This window comes from Cervus elaphus, chromosome 27 (assembly GCF_910594005.1).
Source record: "Cervus elaphus chromosome 27, mCerEla1.1, whole genome shotgun sequence".
Classification (NCBI taxonomy): domain Eukaryota; kingdom Metazoa; phylum Chordata; class Mammalia; order Artiodactyla; family Cervidae; genus Cervus; species Cervus elaphus.
In genome coordinates this window covers 34,050,187-34,071,292 of record NC_057841.1, presented here as the reverse complement: position 1 = coordinate 34,071,292, position 21,106 = coordinate 34,050,187, and the positions used below count along the sequence as shown (strand labels likewise).

The window sequence follows — 21,106 nt, the reverse complement described above, 5'->3', positions numbered from 1 at the left end:
ATAGGACATTTTTCAGAAGAACACTGTGGGGTGTTGGGGATGATGCACAAAATAGGTGAAAGAGATTAAGAGGTACAAACTTCCAGGTATAAAATAAGTAAGTCATGGTGGTATAATGTACACATAGGGAATACAGTCAATAATATTTAACAATTTAGTTCAATAACAGATGGTAACTGGACTTATGGTTATCATTTCATAATGCATGAAACTATCAAGTCATTATGCTATACACCTGAAACTAATACTGTATGTTAACTGTAACTAAATGAAAGAAAAATGATTTTAATTTAAAGAACAGTAATAGCTGGTGGTTATGTTTTGAACAGAAACTCCTATAAAACTTTAATTCCTTTTTCCAAAAACAGTTAAAACTATTTTCTCCATACACATGGCTGCATATGTTATTTTTCTTCTTCAAATCTTAAGCGCATGCTCAGTTGCTCAGCTGTGTCTGACTCTTTGGCAGACCCATGGACTGTAACCTGCCAGGCTCCTCTGTCCGTGGGATTTCCCAGGCAAGAATACTGGAGTGGGTTGGCATTTCCTTCTCCAGGGGATCTTCCTGACCCAGGGATCGAACCCGGGTCTCCTGCACTGCAGGCGGATTCTTTACCACTGAACCACCTGGGAAGCCCCTTCAAATCTTAAGATGCCATATCAAACCATGCTGTAGCAACATCCATTTTTGCACAAGTATTTTCTAAGAAGTGAGCCACCATTACGGTGGTTGCTGTAAAGAATCACTATCGCTATTTTTTGCTCTCTTTCCTGGTAATCAAACTGTATAGGAAACATCTGAACCCCTCCTGATCTAGCACTGACTGGATCTTGCTGTGGTTTTGAACCTTTATTTGATATAACTTAAAAAAGGAAATATTCCATAATGGGCACTCAACAACTTTCAGGGGAAAAGAATGGAACAAGTGCCAGTTCTATGAAGCTATGTTCATGGACAATTTGTTCCATTTATTTGCCTTTGTTTCTGGTGTATTTTACCAAAATATAGACAATATTTGTAGATTTTAAAATCACAATATATTATTTCATCAAAACTAATGATCAACAGATTAACATTAACTTCCTTTATCTGGGTATATTTTGGTGATTTGTTTTTCATAAGCAAAATCTAGAGAATTTTATTGCAAATACATTTAATTTATCTGAGACTCTTAACCTCACCACATTTCATAATTGAAATAGCTTTAAGCTGGCAACAGGCCAAATGTTTAAACAGGCAATTAGCAGAACAGAGCGCCACTTACTGGTTTTTAGTTATTATTCACAAGAATACTTAAAAGAGAAACATGATAACAATTTCATTCTCTGAAATTGGTAATAAACTTTAATAGACTTCACACCACTCTAATAACACAAGAATACAGCAGCACCTCCACTGAACATTCTAACAACAAATTATCTTAAAATTACCTTTAATGCTGAAACACAGCATCAGAAAACATTAAATCAAGGAAGATTCAAAGAAAATTAATATATTCTTCACAAGTAAAATGAACCACAGAGCAGATGCTTTTTAAGGAATGTACTTAATAAAACAAAATTTTATTTTCTCAATTCTCTAGGTCTAACCAAATGTTCTGTTATTCACCAATTAGCTTCAAAATCCAAAAATACTGTCTCAAATAAACTGTCCAAACAATATAAAAATAAATAGGCTTGAAAAGCTAAACTGAGCAATTCCTAAATGTAAAAGAAAAAAAATATTTTCAGCTAGTTTCAAACTTGATGTTCCTTTTCTGAGTATGACTTACTTCAAACTTGTGTTTTTGAAAATCAGCTAACATTTTGAAAAAACTGATTTTCAAAAGCTAATGGAGCATGGTAGTCAAGAAGGGTATAAAGAAAGCTAACTTACCTTGGTTTGGTTGCATACTCATATTTGGTCTGGGGCCGTAGTTTCCCATGGGCTGCCCTTGACTCATGGTCATCTGGTTCTGTACCGGCATGCTCTGGGATGACGGCACGGAATGGTTGTAACCTCCCATGGACCCATGGCTACTTGAAGGCATGTTCATGGAACTGTTTGTCATATTAAGTTGATTGGGTCCAGGTCCCTGCATAGGCATATGGTTGGGCCCTTGAAGAAAAGTGATCAGAACCAAAATATGAAAGTTAAACAGATGATCTCTACAAAAGTACCTTAAGAAGCTATTTTTTTTGCATTAATGCAATAGTAATGACAAATGATAACTTGAGTATTGAATCAATAGCCAAAGAAGTAAATGCTTTACTTGAATGATAGCAAATACTGTAAGGTGGACTACTATTCTCATTTTACACATTAAGAAACTGATGCTTTTGAAAAGCCAGAAACATTCTAGAAAAATTAAAAAAAAAAACAAAAACAGTATGAAGGAGGACTTGCTTTATAAGAGACCAAAACATATGAAGCTGAATTAAAAGTGTGTAGTGCTAACACATAAATGAACAAATTAACAGATCAATGAACCTAGAGCACAATCTAAAAACTGACCCAAAAGCACAATCTGGTAAATGACAATGGTTCTGATACTAAGTATCTGTGAGCAAAAGAAAGATAATTCAGTAAGTGATGTTGTGACAACTGAGTAGACATCTGGAAAAACACAGGTTGGATCCCTACCATGTTTTTTCTAGCAAAACTAAGTCCAGATGTGTAAAAGAATTAAACATTAAAAAAGAAGAAAGAAAAAGTAAGGAAACCATAGAAGAGTATTTCAAACTGGAGAATTTCTAAAATAAACTTAGAGTGGAAGTGCTTTCTTAAGTATACAAAAAAAACTCAGAACTGTAAAAGATTTATAAACTAGAGTACATAAAAATAAAACATCTGCACATGATCAACAAAGCAAAATTAAATAACAAAAAGATTAACTGGGAAAAATTATTTACAAGAAATATCACAGACCAAACTAATTACTTCACATATAAACTAAGTAGGTAAAAGTCTACCAGCAGTAAACAGGCAAAGTACATATGAAACATCAGTTCACACAAAAGCTGCAAAAGGGCCATAGACATGAGAAAATTCCTTGTTTCATTTAATATAGCAAAAAGGCAAATTAAAACCATGAGATCCATTTTTCATCTTTTAGATTTGCAAAGATCAAAAGTTTTGTTCCAACCATATTATGAAGAAAAAAGCACTTTCATACTTCATTGGAAGACTATAAATGTAATAAGTACTATTTTTATGTAGACCAATATGGCAATAGCTACCATATTATAAAATGCATATACCTTTAACCTAGCAATTTCAGTTCTGAGACGTTATCCTATAAATATACAAGTTTTTGAGTGAATATGTATAGGATACAAAACTAAGTTTGTTTACTTATTTATATTTCATAGGCATATTCACAAAAGCGTAATTTTTAATACCAATAGACTAGAAATAACCTATATTTCTACCAGAAAGAAACTGTCCAAATAAATGAGAGGCATCCATAAAAAGAATGAATACAGTCATCAAAAACAATGAGGCAGCTCTTTATATACCGAGTGGTCTCCAAAATGTATCTTTATATACTCTTGGTCTCTAAGGGAAATTTTTTAAGAGGTAAAAATATGAAATATAATACTACCTAACATATGCTACCATTTCTGTTTAAAAAAAAAAAGGAAGAAAAAAGAATGTACACCACACGTTTTAAAGGGTAACTAGACACCAATGACTATCTGGAACAACGAGTCTGGGTAGATAGGAGCTGTGTGCCTTTTCGCACCTTTTGATTTTGGCACCATAGGTATATATTATCTAGTTTTTTTTTAATCTGCTAAATTTATTTTAAAGGAAGATACGTGACCAAGATCAAGCAGCATATAAAGAGTACTACCACTTACAAGACAAAATATTAAAAACAAAACTAAAATCAGAAATTAAAAGCCTAGATACAAATTTGTGTGCATAAAAAGGCTGGCTAAATACCATATGAAACTTATTAAATAAAAACAATATAACTAACTGGACTTCCAATTTCTCCTACACCTAACTGAAAACTTTCTAACTATGAGTTGTTTTAGTTGTTCTCCAGTATTCTGGACAACCTAGGTCGTAACTGGTTGAAAATCCCTGGCTCATAAAGAGATATCTTATTCCAGATGGCATTACACAAAAACCAAATGTCATGTTAACAATAATTATATTGCTGCTTGCTTGCTTCCTCAGCCTTTGGCTTGAATGTTACCTGGAAAAGTTGAATCAAATTCCTAATTAAAGGCACCACCATTAAAAAAAAAAAAAAAAAAAATCACAAAACTCCCCTGACTTGCTAACCTGCATTGGCACCACCCACAACGTGTCCTGATGATCTAAGTGTGGACAGAGCAAGAAGCTTCCTTCGACTACAACCAGTTCCTTCTGACTACAACCAGAAGGAAGCAAGAAGCTTCCTTCTAAGTAGCACCAACAAGCTGTTATGTCTTTAATCCTGCCTCCACGTGGGGTGAGGGCCATGTGGGCCATGACTGTGGAAGCCCCGGAAAGAAAGAGAAAGTTGCCACCAAACCCGCCCCCCCACATGACCAGTCAGTCACATGCCGACCTCCCATAAGCCAGGTCACCTGGCCTCTTTGCTCTGTGCTTTCTACATCCACCCTGAACACCAGTGCTACCGACACAGTCAGTTGATACTATCCTAAGGATGCTAATACTAATTTTAAAAATAAACTTCTCTGTGATTTTAATTTACTCTCACTATTGCTATTTGTACAATACTTTATGTTAATGAAAATAACCTTTGTTTTTAGAAAGCAAAAATATTCTCACATTAAATGTAGAAAACACCCCAGCAAAAATTACGGGTGTGTGACTGTTGTTACAAAAACAAGATAATTTAAAGATACTTTTCAGATTAAAAATTCAACCCAGCAAAAGGTGTGTAAATCAGCGCCTGACGGTCTGAAAGATATTTTAAGTAGCTCTAAACTTAAAATGGATAAACAACAAATGATGCATTATATAAGAAAGCTGACACTTTTCAGCTTTTAATTTTGCTCAATTTCCACATTTCCATTATGCTATAAACATATATATTCATAAAAATCCAAGCTCAGTTTCAACAGACCAATGAGGAAATACTAAATACACTAGCACTTTAGAGAGTGTTTCGTTTTTATCTCCCCATGTGTTATTTTTTTCAGCAGTACTATTTCTGAGATCAATAAAATTTCAAGTAAATACAAAACTCAGAGAAATGCTATAGTACATTTTTATAAACATTTTCATTCTTAAGCCACGACGCCATGCCTTTTTTCTCCCCCAAAAGCTTCTAAAGCCAGCTGTATTGCATAGTTTCAGACAGACTAAATTTAGCCAGTTCTGTTCATCAGAGGAATGCTGTGTGTCAGCTACATCAAAGCCCAAGGGCAGCCTGATAAACACTGAATACAGGTCACGTAGCTCTGTAGCTAACAAACTCTAAGAGAGCTTGGACTCGGGGGCATTCAAAGCAGTTTTGTCATCAACAATCTAAGTATCCCTTGAGCCCCCATGTCGTTTCAGTTGCTAAGCAACTCTGGTGTTAATGTCTTAGAGGAGAGAAACTTACCAGGCATCTGGCCGTTCATCTGGTTCTGCATGTGTGGTGCCGGAGGACCCCCACCTACCATCCCATCTGAAGGCATGTTGTGGGCGCGCGGAGGTGGGGGAGGGCCGCTCGGACTCATCCCTCCGGGACCCATAGGCATATTCTGTGTGGGTGGCTGAAAGAAGACAGTTTAGTAAAACAAGACAAACAGTCAGACTAATATATTAAAGATGCATATGGTGTAACAGTTGCCTATATTATTCAAGTGAACAGGAGCAAAAATACACAAGTGTTTCAACTTATTCTGCTGCATTTTAATCATGGGCTTATTCACATTGTGTTTAATACGCTCCAAAAACTTCACAGGATCATCAGCATGGATGTATCCTCTGACCACCTTAGACCAAAAGAAGAACCACAACTGAGGTATATTTTACTTTACAGTGAAAATTTAAAAACTGTCATTCAATACAAAAAGAATTCTTGTTTATCTATCAAGATTTCTAAGGTGCCCACTATTGCTATTTCAATTATACTCTAAAAATCAAGTCTCCTTTCATTACTGATATATGGGGGTGTATTTACTCTTAGTGATGTTATTTCACCTAAAAAGATACAGTAACAAAAGACTAAGGGACAGAAACTTCAAAATGTGATATATTTTATACTTTTGGGAGGGGGGTGGTTGTGGAAGGGGAATGTTTTAAACCACAGAGATGCAGCTCAGCCCAACATTTTTGTGCCGACTACTCCTATAGATTGGAAACATTACTGACGGCCTCCAAGGGTACACAGACAGCTGCCTCAAAAGGATGCCTTTGGCAAATTTCCTAATCCAAGTGTGAAGAAAATCACTGACTAACCTTGAGAGTTCACAAAAGGGCAAAAGGAAAAACACAGATATAAGGTAAGGTGGTCTGTAAACTTGGCTCCCTTCTTGGGGATTTTTGGGTAGAGAAAGCATATAGTTTCTTTCCAAACCCCAGTTTTTTAAGCCTGTAAGAGGATACGGACACCTTACCTTTACAGATCTATTTTGCTTTCTTTCTCTACTTGTCTGTGTTCTAAAAAGAGTGTTCATTTCTACAACTTCAGTCTTCCTCTGACATGTTTACTATGTCTATACTATCCAGATTTTGCAAACACAGTCCTCCCTAGCACACTGACCAGATACACATTGTTCTTTAGACATCACTTGTAAACACTCAAATCTCCAACCACCTCATAACCACCAACATTTACAAAATTAAACAGATTCAAAATCTTAAATTCATAATCTTAGTTTCTTCCACTACTGAATCCAATCCAATAACTGCTTATTAAATATTTCCTCTTCAAGTCTTACCTTAAATTCTTTATCCAATTTGTATTCTTTAAATACTTTGCTCCATTTCAAAAAAATTACCAAACATCAACTTGGTGTCACATATCTCACTTTTAAATCACCCTTTCTTTATCCTCCTTCAGTATGGCTGACTTGACCCTCTAGTTTGAAAATCAAATTCCTTCCTCCTATTATCTTGTCCAAATTTTTTGCTCAAGAATTTGTGCTCTCACTCTCAGTAGATATCAGTTTCTCATCTTCTTGTGATTCAACTCATAAAACATCAGTGTTCTCAGTTCCCATCATAATAAAGTAGCTGGTATCAAACTAACCCTCTTGCTAGTAAAAGCTGTAAAATCCAGATAGGCCACTCTCTCCTTCCGAGATGGCCCAAACTCTGTCTGTGGAGTGTCATTCTCTCTAAATCCATTTCTTACCCATCACCTGGTTCTCACAGAATTCTTTCTGCCATGAGACATCAAGAACCTGAGCTTCATCAAGTTCTGAAACCAGGAGGTGGATCGAGAAAGATCTTGCTGTGATTTATGTCAAGGAGTATTCTGTCTATGTTTTCCAAGATTCATTACTTTATATTTGTGCTTCTTTACCTGGTTAGTTATACTTTTTGAAAATGGCAAAGAAAAATTAAAACTGTTTCTCTAAAAAAAATACAATCTAGATAAAAGTAAAAATCTAGATAAAATCTAGATAAAAATACAATCTAGATAAAAGTAAAAATTTAAAGGCACTGAACAGTGATGTACACAGAGAGTAACAAGAGGGGCTACAACCCTTAAAAGAAGGGAAAATAGAAACAACACAACCCCACAGCCACGCTGGCTTTTCCTGACTTCACTGGGGAACAGGAAAACAGAGCCCACGTAGGAGGCGCCAGTTCTACACGACTAAGACAGAGATTTTTGGCTACCAGAGAGCTGGAAACTAAAGAACAAAGTCCCAGAGAGAAAGAACCAGAAAGAAGGGGAAGATTCAAGAAAACTAGCAGAAAACAGTAATTATAACAAAAAAGAGCTGAGAAGAGATTCCAGCTCTGCCCTGTTCAAGGGAGACAAAGATTGGAGTAGAGGTCCCAGTACATCAGAAAGGCCTTCAAACAAGTCCATTCCTCTGTTAAGATTTCAAAAGAGCCTTTATTTGGATCAAGATCAAATTTAAATAGATCAGCCCTACCAAGTCCAAAAGCCCTCAATTAAAATTAAAAGGCATTCTACAAAAAGTAAGAAATTGCCAACACTCATCAGGATGGCTACAAAAAAAAATTTTTTTTAACTACGGAAAATAACAAGTGTTGGTAAGAAAGTGGGGAAAATAACTCACATGCTGAAGGGATTGTAAAAGGGTGCAACTGTTGTGCAGAACACTTGAGCAGTTTCTTAAAGAGGTAAACACAGAGCTATCAAAGGACCTAGCAATTCCACTACAGGTATAGATCCAAGAGAATTGAAGACATACATTGACACCATATTTAAACATGAATGTTCACAGCAGCACTATTCATAAAAGAGCCAAACAGTAGGGAAAAAAATAAAAGTTCTTTAACCGATGAATCAATAAACAAAATGTGATAAATTATCTACACAATGGAATGTTTCTCAGCCACAAAATGGAGTGAAACACTGATATACACTACAACACAGACACATCTTGCAAACACTTATGCTAAGTGAAGATGTCAGACTCAAAAGTCTATACATGGTGTGATCCCACTTATACGAACTGTCTGGAACAGGCAAAGCCAGAGAGACAGAAAGTAGACTGATCAGTCTTTGCCAGGGGGATGGGCAGAGGGGAGAACTGCAGCTGATGGTCAATGGTCATGAGTGTTCTTTTTGGGGTGATGGACGTGTCCTGAAATTAGATAATGGTAATGGCTGTATACCCTGTGAATACACTGAAAACCACTGAGTTGTATACAATTCTTCACTTTATTGTGCTTCAAAGATACTGTATGTGTGTGTGTGTGTGTTATAAATTAGAGGTGTGTGGCAACCCTGTGTGAAGCAAGTATACTGGTGCCATTTTTCCAACAGCATTTGCTCATTTCAAGTTTCTGTGTCACGTTTCGGTAATTTTCATAGTATTTCAAACTTTTTCATGACTGTTGTATTTGTCATGGTGGTCTGTAAGCAGTGCTGTTTAATGTTACTATTGCAAAAAGATTACAACTCACTGACGGTTCTGATGCTGGTGAGCATTTTTTAGCAATCAAGTATTTTTTAATTAAGGTGTGTACACTGATGTTCAGACACAGCGCCAATGCACACTTCACAGACTACAGTACAGTGTAACACAACTTTTATGTGCTCTGGGAAACAGAAAAATTTCTGTGACTAGCTGTATTGCAGTATTCATTTTATTGTGGTGGTCTAGAATGGAACCCACAGTATCTGTACTTTAAAAGGTTAAAATGGTGAACTTCACACTATGTGAATTTTATCTCCATAAAAAAAAGAGAGAGAGAGTAGATGGAAGACCAACAGAAAAAAAAAGACACATAGGTCATTCACATTTTAGAGTTATATGAGAGACTTTAATAATGACTGATATGTTCCAGGCAAAAAGCAAACAGAATAAATGGAGAATTTCAGCAAAGCCTAGAATTCTTAAGAGAGTAAAATGGAGCAACAAAAGTGTAAAATAAAATCACAAATCAAGATAGAAAAAATGGAGAGAAAATACAACTCAAAAGTGTTAAAGACATGTATGCCACGTTAAAAAGGCCTCACACACATCTAACTGGAGTTACAAAAGTGTTCTCCACTTTTTGACACATAAGCAGTAAGAATGCTGGCCAAGAATTTTCCAAAGCTAACAAAAGACCTGAGTCTCTAGCAAACGTACGAAGCTCTACAAACCTCAGTAGGATATGAAGCAAACACAGCTAGACACATCAGAGTCAAAGCCCTAAAAGCCAAAGTCAAAGTGGAAACCTTAAAAGTAGCCAGGGAAAATAAGTTGCATTACCTTCAGGGAAATGGCAATCAGACTAAAAACCTATTGTGTATCATAAATAATGGAAACAGAATTAAAAAAATCAAGATCTTTAAAGTGCTAAGACAGAAAAAGAAAATAATAAATCAACCAACCTAGAATTCTACACTAAGAGAAAATATACTCCAAATACAAAGATGAAATAACAACAGTTTCAGATGAATGAAAGCTGAGATAACTTGTTCAACTGAAAAGGATTCATCCAGCTAAAAGAAAATGGCCCCAGACAGAAGCACAGAACTAGAGGAATTAACATAAAGGAATGGAAAGGTAAATATGTAAACAAATAAAAACATTAACATTTAAAATAACAGTAACAATGACTAGTATAAAGATATGTAGAAGTGTAAAATATGACAAGACTAACATAAAGGACAACAGAATAATAAAGTTAAATTGCTATAAATTTCTTGTATTTTTTTCAGCAAGTGTTAGAAGTACAAATTTAGACTAGAATCTACTAAACCAAGCTTGCACAATGTAATCTATTGGGTAACTACTTCAAAATGTCTATACACATATAAAGGAACAAATAATGCTTGATTAATTCAAAGAACGACCAAAAAAAGACAAACACAAAACCAGGATCAGGCTGACAAACTCAGACCCTATTATATCATGTTCTACATTAAATGTTTATGGACCTCTCATTTCAATAAAACAACGAATACTATTGAATTTTTAAAACACTCAACTATATTCTATTTACAAGAGATTTACTTTAAACTTAAGGACATATAGATGTTAAAAGAAAAAGAATAATATATAAACATTAATTAAATGTATGGTGATATCACTATATATCAGACAGTTGACAAATCAAAAACTACTACTACTAGAAATACTAAAGGGACAGTTTATTATAATAAAAGGACCAATTAACCAGGAATGAACAATCATAAATTTGCATACATCTTATAACACAGCTTCAAAATCTATATCGTAAAAGTTGACAGAATCAAAAGGAAAAATGGAATAATCCATAATAATGGTTGGAGATTTTAATATACTTCTAGTAACTGACAGGACAAAAAAACACCTAATAGAAAAAAAAAGCCTTAAAATATAAGATTTGACAACACCATTAACAACTCAATTTAATTAACATGCTTAGACTACTATATACAACAACTGAATAATACACATTCTTCTCAAACTCTCAAGGAATGTAGACCAAACTAGGCTATATACAGGGCCACAGAGGAAGTCAACAAACAGCAAATGATTGAAATCCTATGTTACATGTTTTGAGCACAGTGGAATTAAACTCTAAATCAGTAACAGAAAACTAATAACCTGTTAATGAAGAAATCACAATGGAAATCAGAAAATATGCTGAAATGAATGAATGGTAATGAAAATGCAACATTAAAATTTGTGAGACAGGGACTTCCCTGGTGGTCCAGTGGCTAAGACTCTGAGCTCCAAAAGCAAGGGGCCTAGGTTCAATCCTTGGTCAGAGAACTAGATACCCCATGTTGCAACTAAGGCACAGCACAGCCAAATAAATATTTTTTTAAAAAAAGAAGCAGCAGCAGCAGCCAGAAAAAATATGTGAGATACAGCTAAACCATGAAAATTTATAGCTTGAAAATGCATATTTAAAATGCATTTTTAAGAAAGGTTGAAAAATTAATGATATAAGCTTCCATCTGCAGTAGCCAGGAAAAGACAGCAATCAAACCCCAAGTAGTATAATGAAGGAAATAAAATAAGACAAGTACAGAACTCAAGGAGCCATATACAGTCTTTTAGAGAACAAAAAAATGGGGAACAATTTCCAAGTCTTAATGAGGTCACCAAAACTCTGATACCAAAACCTGACAATGACATCACAAGAAAGAAATTTACAGGCCAATATTTCTCATGAACAGACACAAAAATCCCAAACAAAATTTGCAAATCAAATTCAGACTGCATAAAAAAGATGATGCATTAATAACCAATGGAATTTATTTCAGGAATGCAGGCTAATTTAACTTTTGGAAATTAATCATTGTAACTCACCAAGTTACCAAAATAAAAGTCATATAATCATCTCAATAAAGGAAATTATCTTTCAAAATTCAACATCCACTAAAGACTTCAAGACATTAAGAATGGGAACATCATTAACCTAACAAATCTAGTTTACAAAATAAAATGTATACTCAATATCATCTTTTACTGATGAAAATACTGGACTTTCAGGAACAAGACAAGTATATTCATTAACACCATGTATTCAACAAAATAAACAAGCCATAGACAAATCAACAGTATAAAAAAAGAATAAAGTGGGGGAAAAATAAAAGATTGGTAATGACATATAATTATTATTCAATAATAATAGAAAACCCAAGAGAATCTTTAACGAACTGTTAAAACCACTAAAGTAACTAGAGACAAGGAATATATATATATATATATATATATATATATATATATATATATATATGTATGTATGTATAAAAAAATCCCCTGATGGGATTTTGATTGAGATTACATAAAATCTCTAAACCAACATTGGAGAAACTGATACATCTCAACAATATTTAGTCTTGCAGTCAATGAGGATGACATATCCCTCTGTTTAGTAAACCCCTTAATTTCTGTCAACAATGTCGCAGTGTAGAAGTATTGCACATCTCTTGCTAAATTTATTTATTCACCTTTTTTTGGATGCTGTTGTACATGGTATCATTTTCAAAATTTTAGTTTTCTAGTTTTTTACTGAAAACTATAGAAATTATATATATACACACACATATAGGTATATATACCTCGGTCTCCAGCAATGTGGGCATATTCTTTACCTTCTGAACTATCAAATAAAGGTACTCAATAAATAATTGTTACATGAAAAAATGGGGCTTCCCTGGTGGCTCAGACAGTAAAGAATCCGCCTGCAACGCGGGAGACCTGGGTTTGATCCCTGGGTTGGGAAGATCCCCTGGGGGAGGGCATGGCAACCCACTCCAGTATTCTTACCTGGAGAATCCCCATGGACAGAGGAGCCTGGCGGGATCATGATTTTTGATGTCAAAATTACCTACTCTTAACTCCACACTTCCATTTGTCAATCTATTAGACACCTCAAACTTAAAATTTACAACACTGAGTCCCTGACATCTTGGCCTCAGCCTCAAATCCCTTTGTCCAACATTATCAGCTGATGGCAATTTCATCTTCCAGTTGCTCTGCTGAAAACCAACAGGGGCATCCTTCACACCTCTATTCTTATACACTGCCTCCTACATCCAACTTTCAACATGTCCTTTGGGCTCTACCTTCAAAATAAACCCACAGTGTGACTTCTCCTACCAACTCCCCTGCTACCACCCTGGCACAGGCCACCGTCACCACTCACACTGATTACTGCAAGAGTCTCCTTGAGGACTCCCGCTTTGACCCACGCTCCTCCACAGCAAATTCTCCACAAAGTAACCAGAGTGAACTTGTTAAACATCAATCTACTTTGGCTCAAAATCCTCCTTGAGTTTCTGGTTTCAGAGTGAAAAACAAAGTCCTTACAACCGCCTACAAGACAGGCTCTGCTCACACACCTTCCTCACCTCATTCTGTTCCAGCCACAACCACCTTCCCGTTGTCCCTTGAACAAGCCAGGCACAGTCTCACCTCCGGAGCTTTCCACTGCTTGTTTCCTCTGCCTAAAACACTTTCTCAGGTCTTAGCTCAGACGTCACCTTCTCAAAGAGGTCTACCCTGACCACTCCATTTCATATCATAAACTCCACCCCAGCTTCCAGTATTTCCAGTATACCTCTTCTTCTCCTATTTGTTTTCCTTTTCCTTAGCTCTTTCCATCTCCTAACAGGCAACATGCTTTAATTATTTATCACGCCTGCCTTACTTGGTACAACATAAAATCCAAAAGAGCAGGAATATTTGTGTTTTGGTAAAGTAATTAACTATCGCCTAACACACAGTAGGTACCTAATACTTAGGGAACAAATGAAGAAACTACCAAATTTAAACAATTTACTATAAAACTAAAAATAATTCTGACTATAAAATATCTTCACTATTTCTTTAGAATATTTAAAAAAACTGAAAAATACAAATTGTAGTTTAATAATCTTTGGCCTGTATAAATATCATTAGTGTAACTGTCACTAAAATAGTTCCCCAAAGGAGGCAATCAAGTGACATACAGAAACAGATTAAAAAGAAACTATTCAAAATAGGCTACATATATTTTACATATACAGATAGATACATATACACATATAAATACTTTCAAAAACTGATAAAGAGATGATCCTTAGACACACACAAGAGTCTTGATGAATCAACCAAGACTGGATCCAAAAGCCCCATCCATATCATTATTTGTCTTACTTCCTGGTCCTAAAACCAGTCTCCCAAAATGAGTTTTACACATATCTGAAACGATTTAGGAAGGTCTCCTCCATTCCTTATTCATGCTATCCAGCAAATGGCTATCATGATTTTTCCTAGGAGTCTGAAAAGACACGACAGGCAACAATGTTGGCAAAATGCTCCCTATATTAACATAGTGAAATGTGTTCCCATAAATTAATTCTCTATGAAATGCACGGTTACCTCTTTTATGAAACCTTCTCTAATCCTCAATAAAAGAACTAATCACATCTATTATGTTTCAAATGTACTTGAAATATACATACTTCTAAAATAGCATATAATTATACTGCAGAATTACTGTTGTCTTTAATTTCATTTATAGAATGCTCTGGCATATAAACTACAGATACACATTTCAAAAGACCATTTCACCTGCAGTCTTGCTCTGTTTTTAATACCAAAATGTCTTAATTAGACACTTTTTATTTTGCAGCACTTATTAAGGTAGAAGAGAAAGAAGACAGCTGTGGCTGGTGAAAGAAAAGGGACTAGTCTGAGATGATCACTATGTTTCTCAGTAAAAGAACTCAGTGTTTATACTACTCACTTGAGATAGGAAATATGAAAACGCAGGCTGTGCAGCACCGCCCCCCCCCCCCACCCCTTAACAGCAGGGAACAGAGGAAACTGGAGAGAGATGAGTTTTGCCCACATCATGTGGTGAGCCAAGAATATGGAAGAAGTGAAAATGAAAGTGGCTCAGCCATGTCTGACTCTTTGTGATCCCATGGACTATACAGTCCAAGGAATTCTCCAGGCCAGAATACTGGAGTGGGTAGCCTTTCCCTTCTCCAGGGTATCTTCCCAACCCAGGGATCAAACCCAGGTCTCCTACATTGCAGGCAGATTCTTTACCAGCTGAGTCACAAGGGAAGCTCAACAATACAGAGGGGGAACCTCAAGAATATAAAAAAACAGGCATGTGAGTGAAATCTCCCAGAACGGGTGTGCATGGTAAAAAAATGTTCAAGGATAGATCATCAACATTTGACGGGCAGGTAAAGAGAGGGAGCTGAGTAGCGAGAAAGGTGAACAAAGAAAACCCTCCCTGAAGTTAAAGGACAGCAGTCCCAGCGTCGCCACACTGACCACATGAGCACAGCCATGCCCATCAGATGCTGAGAACACCCCGGGACTCAGAAAAGATGCCGATACTGAAGTACCATAAATCTAAATGAGATGTTAAACACTTTCATTAAAAAAAAAAACTGTAATAAAAAATAGGATAGTGTGTACAGCAAGGTTCTACTCGCACAGAAAAGAAGGGGAATGTATGTATTGGCTTTTATTTGCATAAAAGTACATTGGCTTTTATTTGCATAAAACACAGCAAGAAGACAAGTTGGAGATGGGTTTTGTATAGCTTTTGGAAGTCCTTAATGTTCTAACCACATCAAAGTATTATAACCTGTGCTAAAAATTAAGCTAAAATTTATAAATGAAACAGACCTTGCTAATCTTTAAAATATTCCACAGCTCTAACCATGTATTCCTTCACTTCACTTGGACCCTACCTGCAAACAGCTAATTTTGTAAACAGCAAATCCTATAATATCAAACTTTAGTCAGTGAAACATCTTAACTAATGAGTGCTCTGCCAGCATGGTCACTGACCTGAAGACAAATGTATGATCGTTATTACTGACACTTATCTAAGGAAAGGCTAATCGAGGGCCCAATGCTAACTCAGACTATCAAGTGTGGCATCCTCCAAAAACGCAATTTAGGAAATAAAAAAACAACATATAAAGTGTAAGGCTACTTTCTCTAAGCTGATTTTCAGTAACAATTTAAGACTTATTTTTTTGTACAGAAAATACATTAAACAAAAATTATCTTTAATACCTAAAATTACCTAGTTAAATTAGAGATTCTTTTTAAAACTTAATGCTCATAATGAATTAAGTGAAAAGCCAAGACAAGCAATTCCAATCAACTTTCGGCCTTCTTTTAAAATTAAATGCACACACACTCAAACTCAGTGAATGGCACGAATATCAGTTAAGTCTCCAAAGTCCTTCCCTTATCCTGTATATGTATTCAGTAACATAATCTCACCAATCTTCTTTCAAACACTAGCAAATCTGAATTCTCTTTCCATGTGTACGTTCCAATTGCGTACTACCTTCATTGTCATCACCATCAGTATTTCCTGAGTACCTCCTATACACTGGACACCCTGAATGCTTTATTTAGTCCTCCATGTAGTAGAATCATAGAGTAATTATAAATTCTCATAAAGTGGTCACGGTATACATCAAATGAAGGTAGATACTACAGAAAAAGGTATCATATTTTTCCAAAGTTTTACCTATCCTCAAATATCACTGGATATCCCATTCAAAATATATAGCAATATAAAATCCTCAATTCCTAGTTATACAATAGAATCAACTGAAAAGCTTTTAAAATGTGCCACCAAGGTAAAGAAACACTAGACAATAGGATTATCCAAGTTCCTTCCAGCTCTAAAATTTAATTCTGTAGAAATTCCAGACTGTATGTCTTCAAAATGAACTACCACAATAAAAAAAGACGATTTCCTCCCCAAGTTTTTCCCAAAGAAAAATTAAATCAATAGATAAAAGCTGTTTAAAATTTAAACTGTTCTCTCATAATTCTTTCCTAAATCAATGGTACTTGAAAGTGAAAGTTGCTCAGTCCTGTCCAGCTCTTTGCGACCCCATGGACTGTAGCCCACTAGGCTCCTTTGTCCATGGGATTCTCCAGCAAGAATACTGGAGTGTGCTGCCACACCCTCCTCTAGGGGATATTCCCAACCCAGGGATTGAGCCCAGGTCTCCTGCACTGCAATCAGAGTCTTTACCATCTGAACCACCAGGGAAGCCCGCTGTTGTTTTAGAAAGTAAATACCAACTCTGAAAACCAATATTCCAGTGATGCCTCCAACATCATAAGGCAGACAGGATACATACACATACTAAATGGCATCAGAATAGTGTGCACTTTGAACAATGCCCACTTTGTATAAATATTTGGCCTCTCTCAATGTCACCTCAGATGTCAGGTACACTGCTTTTAAATAAGCCTGTCCACAGACTACATTCTCTGAGCTCTGATTTGTGATTTGCTTTTTGGTTATGGGCTTAAAATTGAAAAATCAAACTTGTTAAAACATATATAAAATTAAGAATAGTTTCTGTTAGAAACTTACACTGCATTTGAAACAAGAAAAGAATACCCAGGGCCCAGACTAAGAAGTAAAATGCCTAATGGTTAGTACACTGGCTTTGTAAGTCATCTTTCTCCTTTTAGGTCTTTTTCCGTTTATTCCTGGTCTTTCAATTCTTGACTTTCATTCAAACAGAAGAAACTTGCTAGATATGGTCTAGTTTCAGATACATGAAATATTACTATAAACACATAATTCCTCTTTTGGGGGTGATATTAAAGACTGAAAGTTGAGCTTACATGTAAGTATGGGCACATTTCCAATTCCCACAACCAGTTTAAAAAAAAAATGAAAAACTCCATTCTGGAAAACTTGAGTAAAATCACCCTAAAACATAAGTCTTTTTTCAGGGTCAAAATTTCTCACACTACAGTTAGTAACTAGTATATTCTATCCCTTTTGGCTGACTGGTGATAGGTATTCTGCTATTTCAGTTTTCCCAAATTCACCTTTCTTCCTATTTCATCTCTAATCCAACTGCTTCCCTTGCAGCTGATTTTTCCCCTCTCTAGCCCCACTTTTCTTTATTGGTCCAACTCTCTGTTGCTCCCCTTACTATGAGGATCAATTTCTAGTTTCTCTAAAACCCTTCCTCCTTGCTAATGTTGCTTTTCAAACAACTTAAAGTTCAAAATACTCATTTTTTAAAATGAAAATTTGGTCACAAACTTCAATTAAAACTTTGACCAGTATTAAGAGGGAAAAATTTTATTTCAAAATACACAAATGGCAATATCTATATTCTTTAGCAAAATATGTAAAATGGTGACTCTGTTAAATGAATCTGAAATAATGGTAGGTCTGTAATGAAATCTGTGTCTTTCCTACGCGATAGTTCTTAACTAGGTGATGGTAAAATAACATTTGCCTTGAATACAAACAATAATAATTTTTACTGTCCTATTTGATCTGTAGGAAAAAATATAAATGCTATTTTTAAAAATTGCAAAAAATTTCAGTAAAGTATATAACTTAGCAACAGGTGAGAATGGAATAGTAAATTCTGAATCAGAAAATTTTGGGGTAGCTTAATGAATTTCTATGGTAAGCTAAATTTTACCACACTGGCTTCTCAATAATTACTACTTTTCTGAGGATGGGCAAGAGAAATGAGTAACTAAATCTCCAGATGCGTGCTATGAACCAACACTGTTGTGTTCTCCATGAAAGCTAGAGAGAATAAGGGACATGTGAGAAATTATAATGTTTAAGACTTTAAGGTATTTCCATATCCTATGAAGATTTAATTTCAAATCAAGACAAACTGACAAAATTCAAAATTGCACAGTATCGTAAGTTAGACTCTCCACTGGGTGGGCGGAAGGGATGTGGAAGGGGGAACAGAATCACCTGAGAGCACTGTGCACTGCTCACTCCCCAGCCAACCCCAAGATTCTGGTAACTGTCTGGGGGAGAACGTCCCCTCTCCACACTCAATGCCCTGACTTGAGAATCCTGTAATGCGTTACTGTTTTGACAAGAACATGACCAGAAAAGTGTTATATCTTTCAGGTGTACAAGAACAGGAGGAAAAAAAAAAAATCACCATGGTGACAATAAGCGAAATTCTTAGCTTACATCTTAAATCCACAGTATAGTCCCCAAACTATAAGCAGACTCATTCATTTAATACTTTTTCTACAAACTTAACACCTAAGGACAAGAACAATGCTAGACAAAAAAGAAACAAAGGTGACTAAGGCATTCATTTACCTAACACCACAACCAAACAATCAAGTCACTGCAGGCTGTAAAATCTAGATTCAAGCTCTAGAAAAATCTAGCCAACTCCTACCCTGATACACAAACTTAACAGCATAGGGGTCAAGCTTTTATTCCCACTCCATCCCAGTAGTCACATGACTGACTGATATAACGCATGAACTGCTTTCAGTAAGGCGTGGGCTCAAGGGTCATGCTACCACTTACCAAGACACCCGAATCATCCTGAGACTCAGTATCTTCAACCATGAAATGGGACTAGTACTTTAAAGAATTCTGAGGATGAAATACAGTATTCAAAGGACCCAGTACTTAGCAGTCCTTTTCTGCAAGTATGTTCTCTCTCCAGTGAAACAGGCATATCTGAGAAGCCATAAAAATAATTAATACACTATGGACAGCAAACAGAATTCTATGCCAATACTTAAGGAATCACACAAGGTGATGGCAGAGGAGGTCATTCAAACCCTCCATGATGGACAACAAAAAAGCTGGAGAAAATATTTTAAAAATATGTTTCAAGACATAGAAGAGCAGACAAAGCAATTAAAAATGCACAGGCCAAGCTCCAGAAGAAAAAAAATGCAGAGACATGGGCCCAAACCTGGGGCTACATTTGCTGTGGGCACAACAGGCAGTACAGAAAGCTGGTTGAGAATTTCCCAAAACTGATCAAAACTGATCAAAGATTTCAATCCACAGACTTCAGAAATCTCAACAAGCAGGATAAATAAAAAGAAAATAGATAAATAAAACACCTAGAGAGAACAGAGTAAAACTGCAAAAAAACTCTAGGCAAAGCAAAACTCTTCAACACAAAGAAAATAGTCAAACTGCCTTCAAAATAATCACGTTTACATCGACACAGGTGTCAATAGTTAAAGGTCAGAAAACAACAGAATTATTAATTTAATGTACTCATATGCCAACCTAAAATCTGTCCCTGGCAAAAGCATCTTATAAGAAGGATAGTAAGGAAAAAAAAAAAATTTTCAGATCACATATACAAAAAAAAGACCTGAAGATATTTGTCACCACCAAACCAGTGCTAAAAGGAAATGTTGAAATATGTTCTTTCAGGAGGAAAAGAAGAAATGACCTGAGAGAAAAGGCTGAAAATGAAGGGAGGAATGAAAAGCATCAAAAATGGCAATAATGATAATTCTAATGAATATTAACTTTAAAAAAATAATTGTGAGTAAACAGTCACAGATTTAAAATGTGTAACAACAGATAAGTCATTGAGAAAATGAATAGAAATACAGTTATCTGAGGGTTCTTGAATTAACTGTACAGTAACCTATATAGTAAAAGAATAGTAAGCATATAAGTATATAATTTCCAAACGAGCATTAAAAAAAAAAAAAAAAGGAATGATAAAAAAATTATCCAGACAGAAAGAACAGAAAAAAGGAATATAAACAGATGAGACAAACACAAAGTGTTTGCATGGTAGGTTTATATGATGGTAGGTTTAAACTCAGATATATGAGCAATTACGTTCACTATAAATGGATTTAACATTTCAAGTAAATAACAAAGACTGTTCAACTGGATTTTTTAAAAGCTTACGTATTATTCATAAAACAGGTATCTCTAGCACAAAGAAATGGTCATTCAAATGGGAGATACAACATGAAAATGCTAAAGAGAGCTGACTGAGCTACACAAAACCCAGACAAGTAGATACTAAGACCAAAAGCATAGTCAGAGACAACCAGGGGTACTTCATAACGACACATGTTACAAAGAATCAGAAAGTTATAACATTTCTAAACATATAAGCACCCACTGACAGTGCCTCAAAGTGTAATAAAATCTTAAAACTGTACAAGGGAAAACAGTCAATCTATAACTACACTTGGACATTTTAAACATACACCTGTCAGTAGCTGATAGAACACACACAAAAATGAAACGTCACGAAGTTAAAAAAAATCA

The 21,106-nt window shown here is 35.5% G+C and overlaps 1 protein-coding gene across 7 annotated transcripts in view; it reads right to left on the bottom strand.

The window, feature by feature from the left end:
• Window positions 1-21,106, bottom strand: part of SS18 (SS18 subunit of BAF chromatin remodeling complex) — a 71,626-nt gene that overhangs the window by 31,941 nt on the left and 18,579 nt on the right. For all 7 annotated transcript variants that reach the window (XM_043888958.1, XM_043888959.1, XM_043888960.1 and 4 more), the window contains exons 4-5: window positions 5,550-5,703; window positions 1,877-2,098 (exon numbers count right to left, since the gene is read on the bottom strand). In XM_043888958.1, coding sequence (XP_043744893.1) covers window positions 1,877-2,098; window positions 5,550-5,703 — 376 coding nt within the window. The remainder of the gene's footprint in view (window positions 1-1,876; window positions 2,099-5,549; window positions 5,704-21,106) is intronic.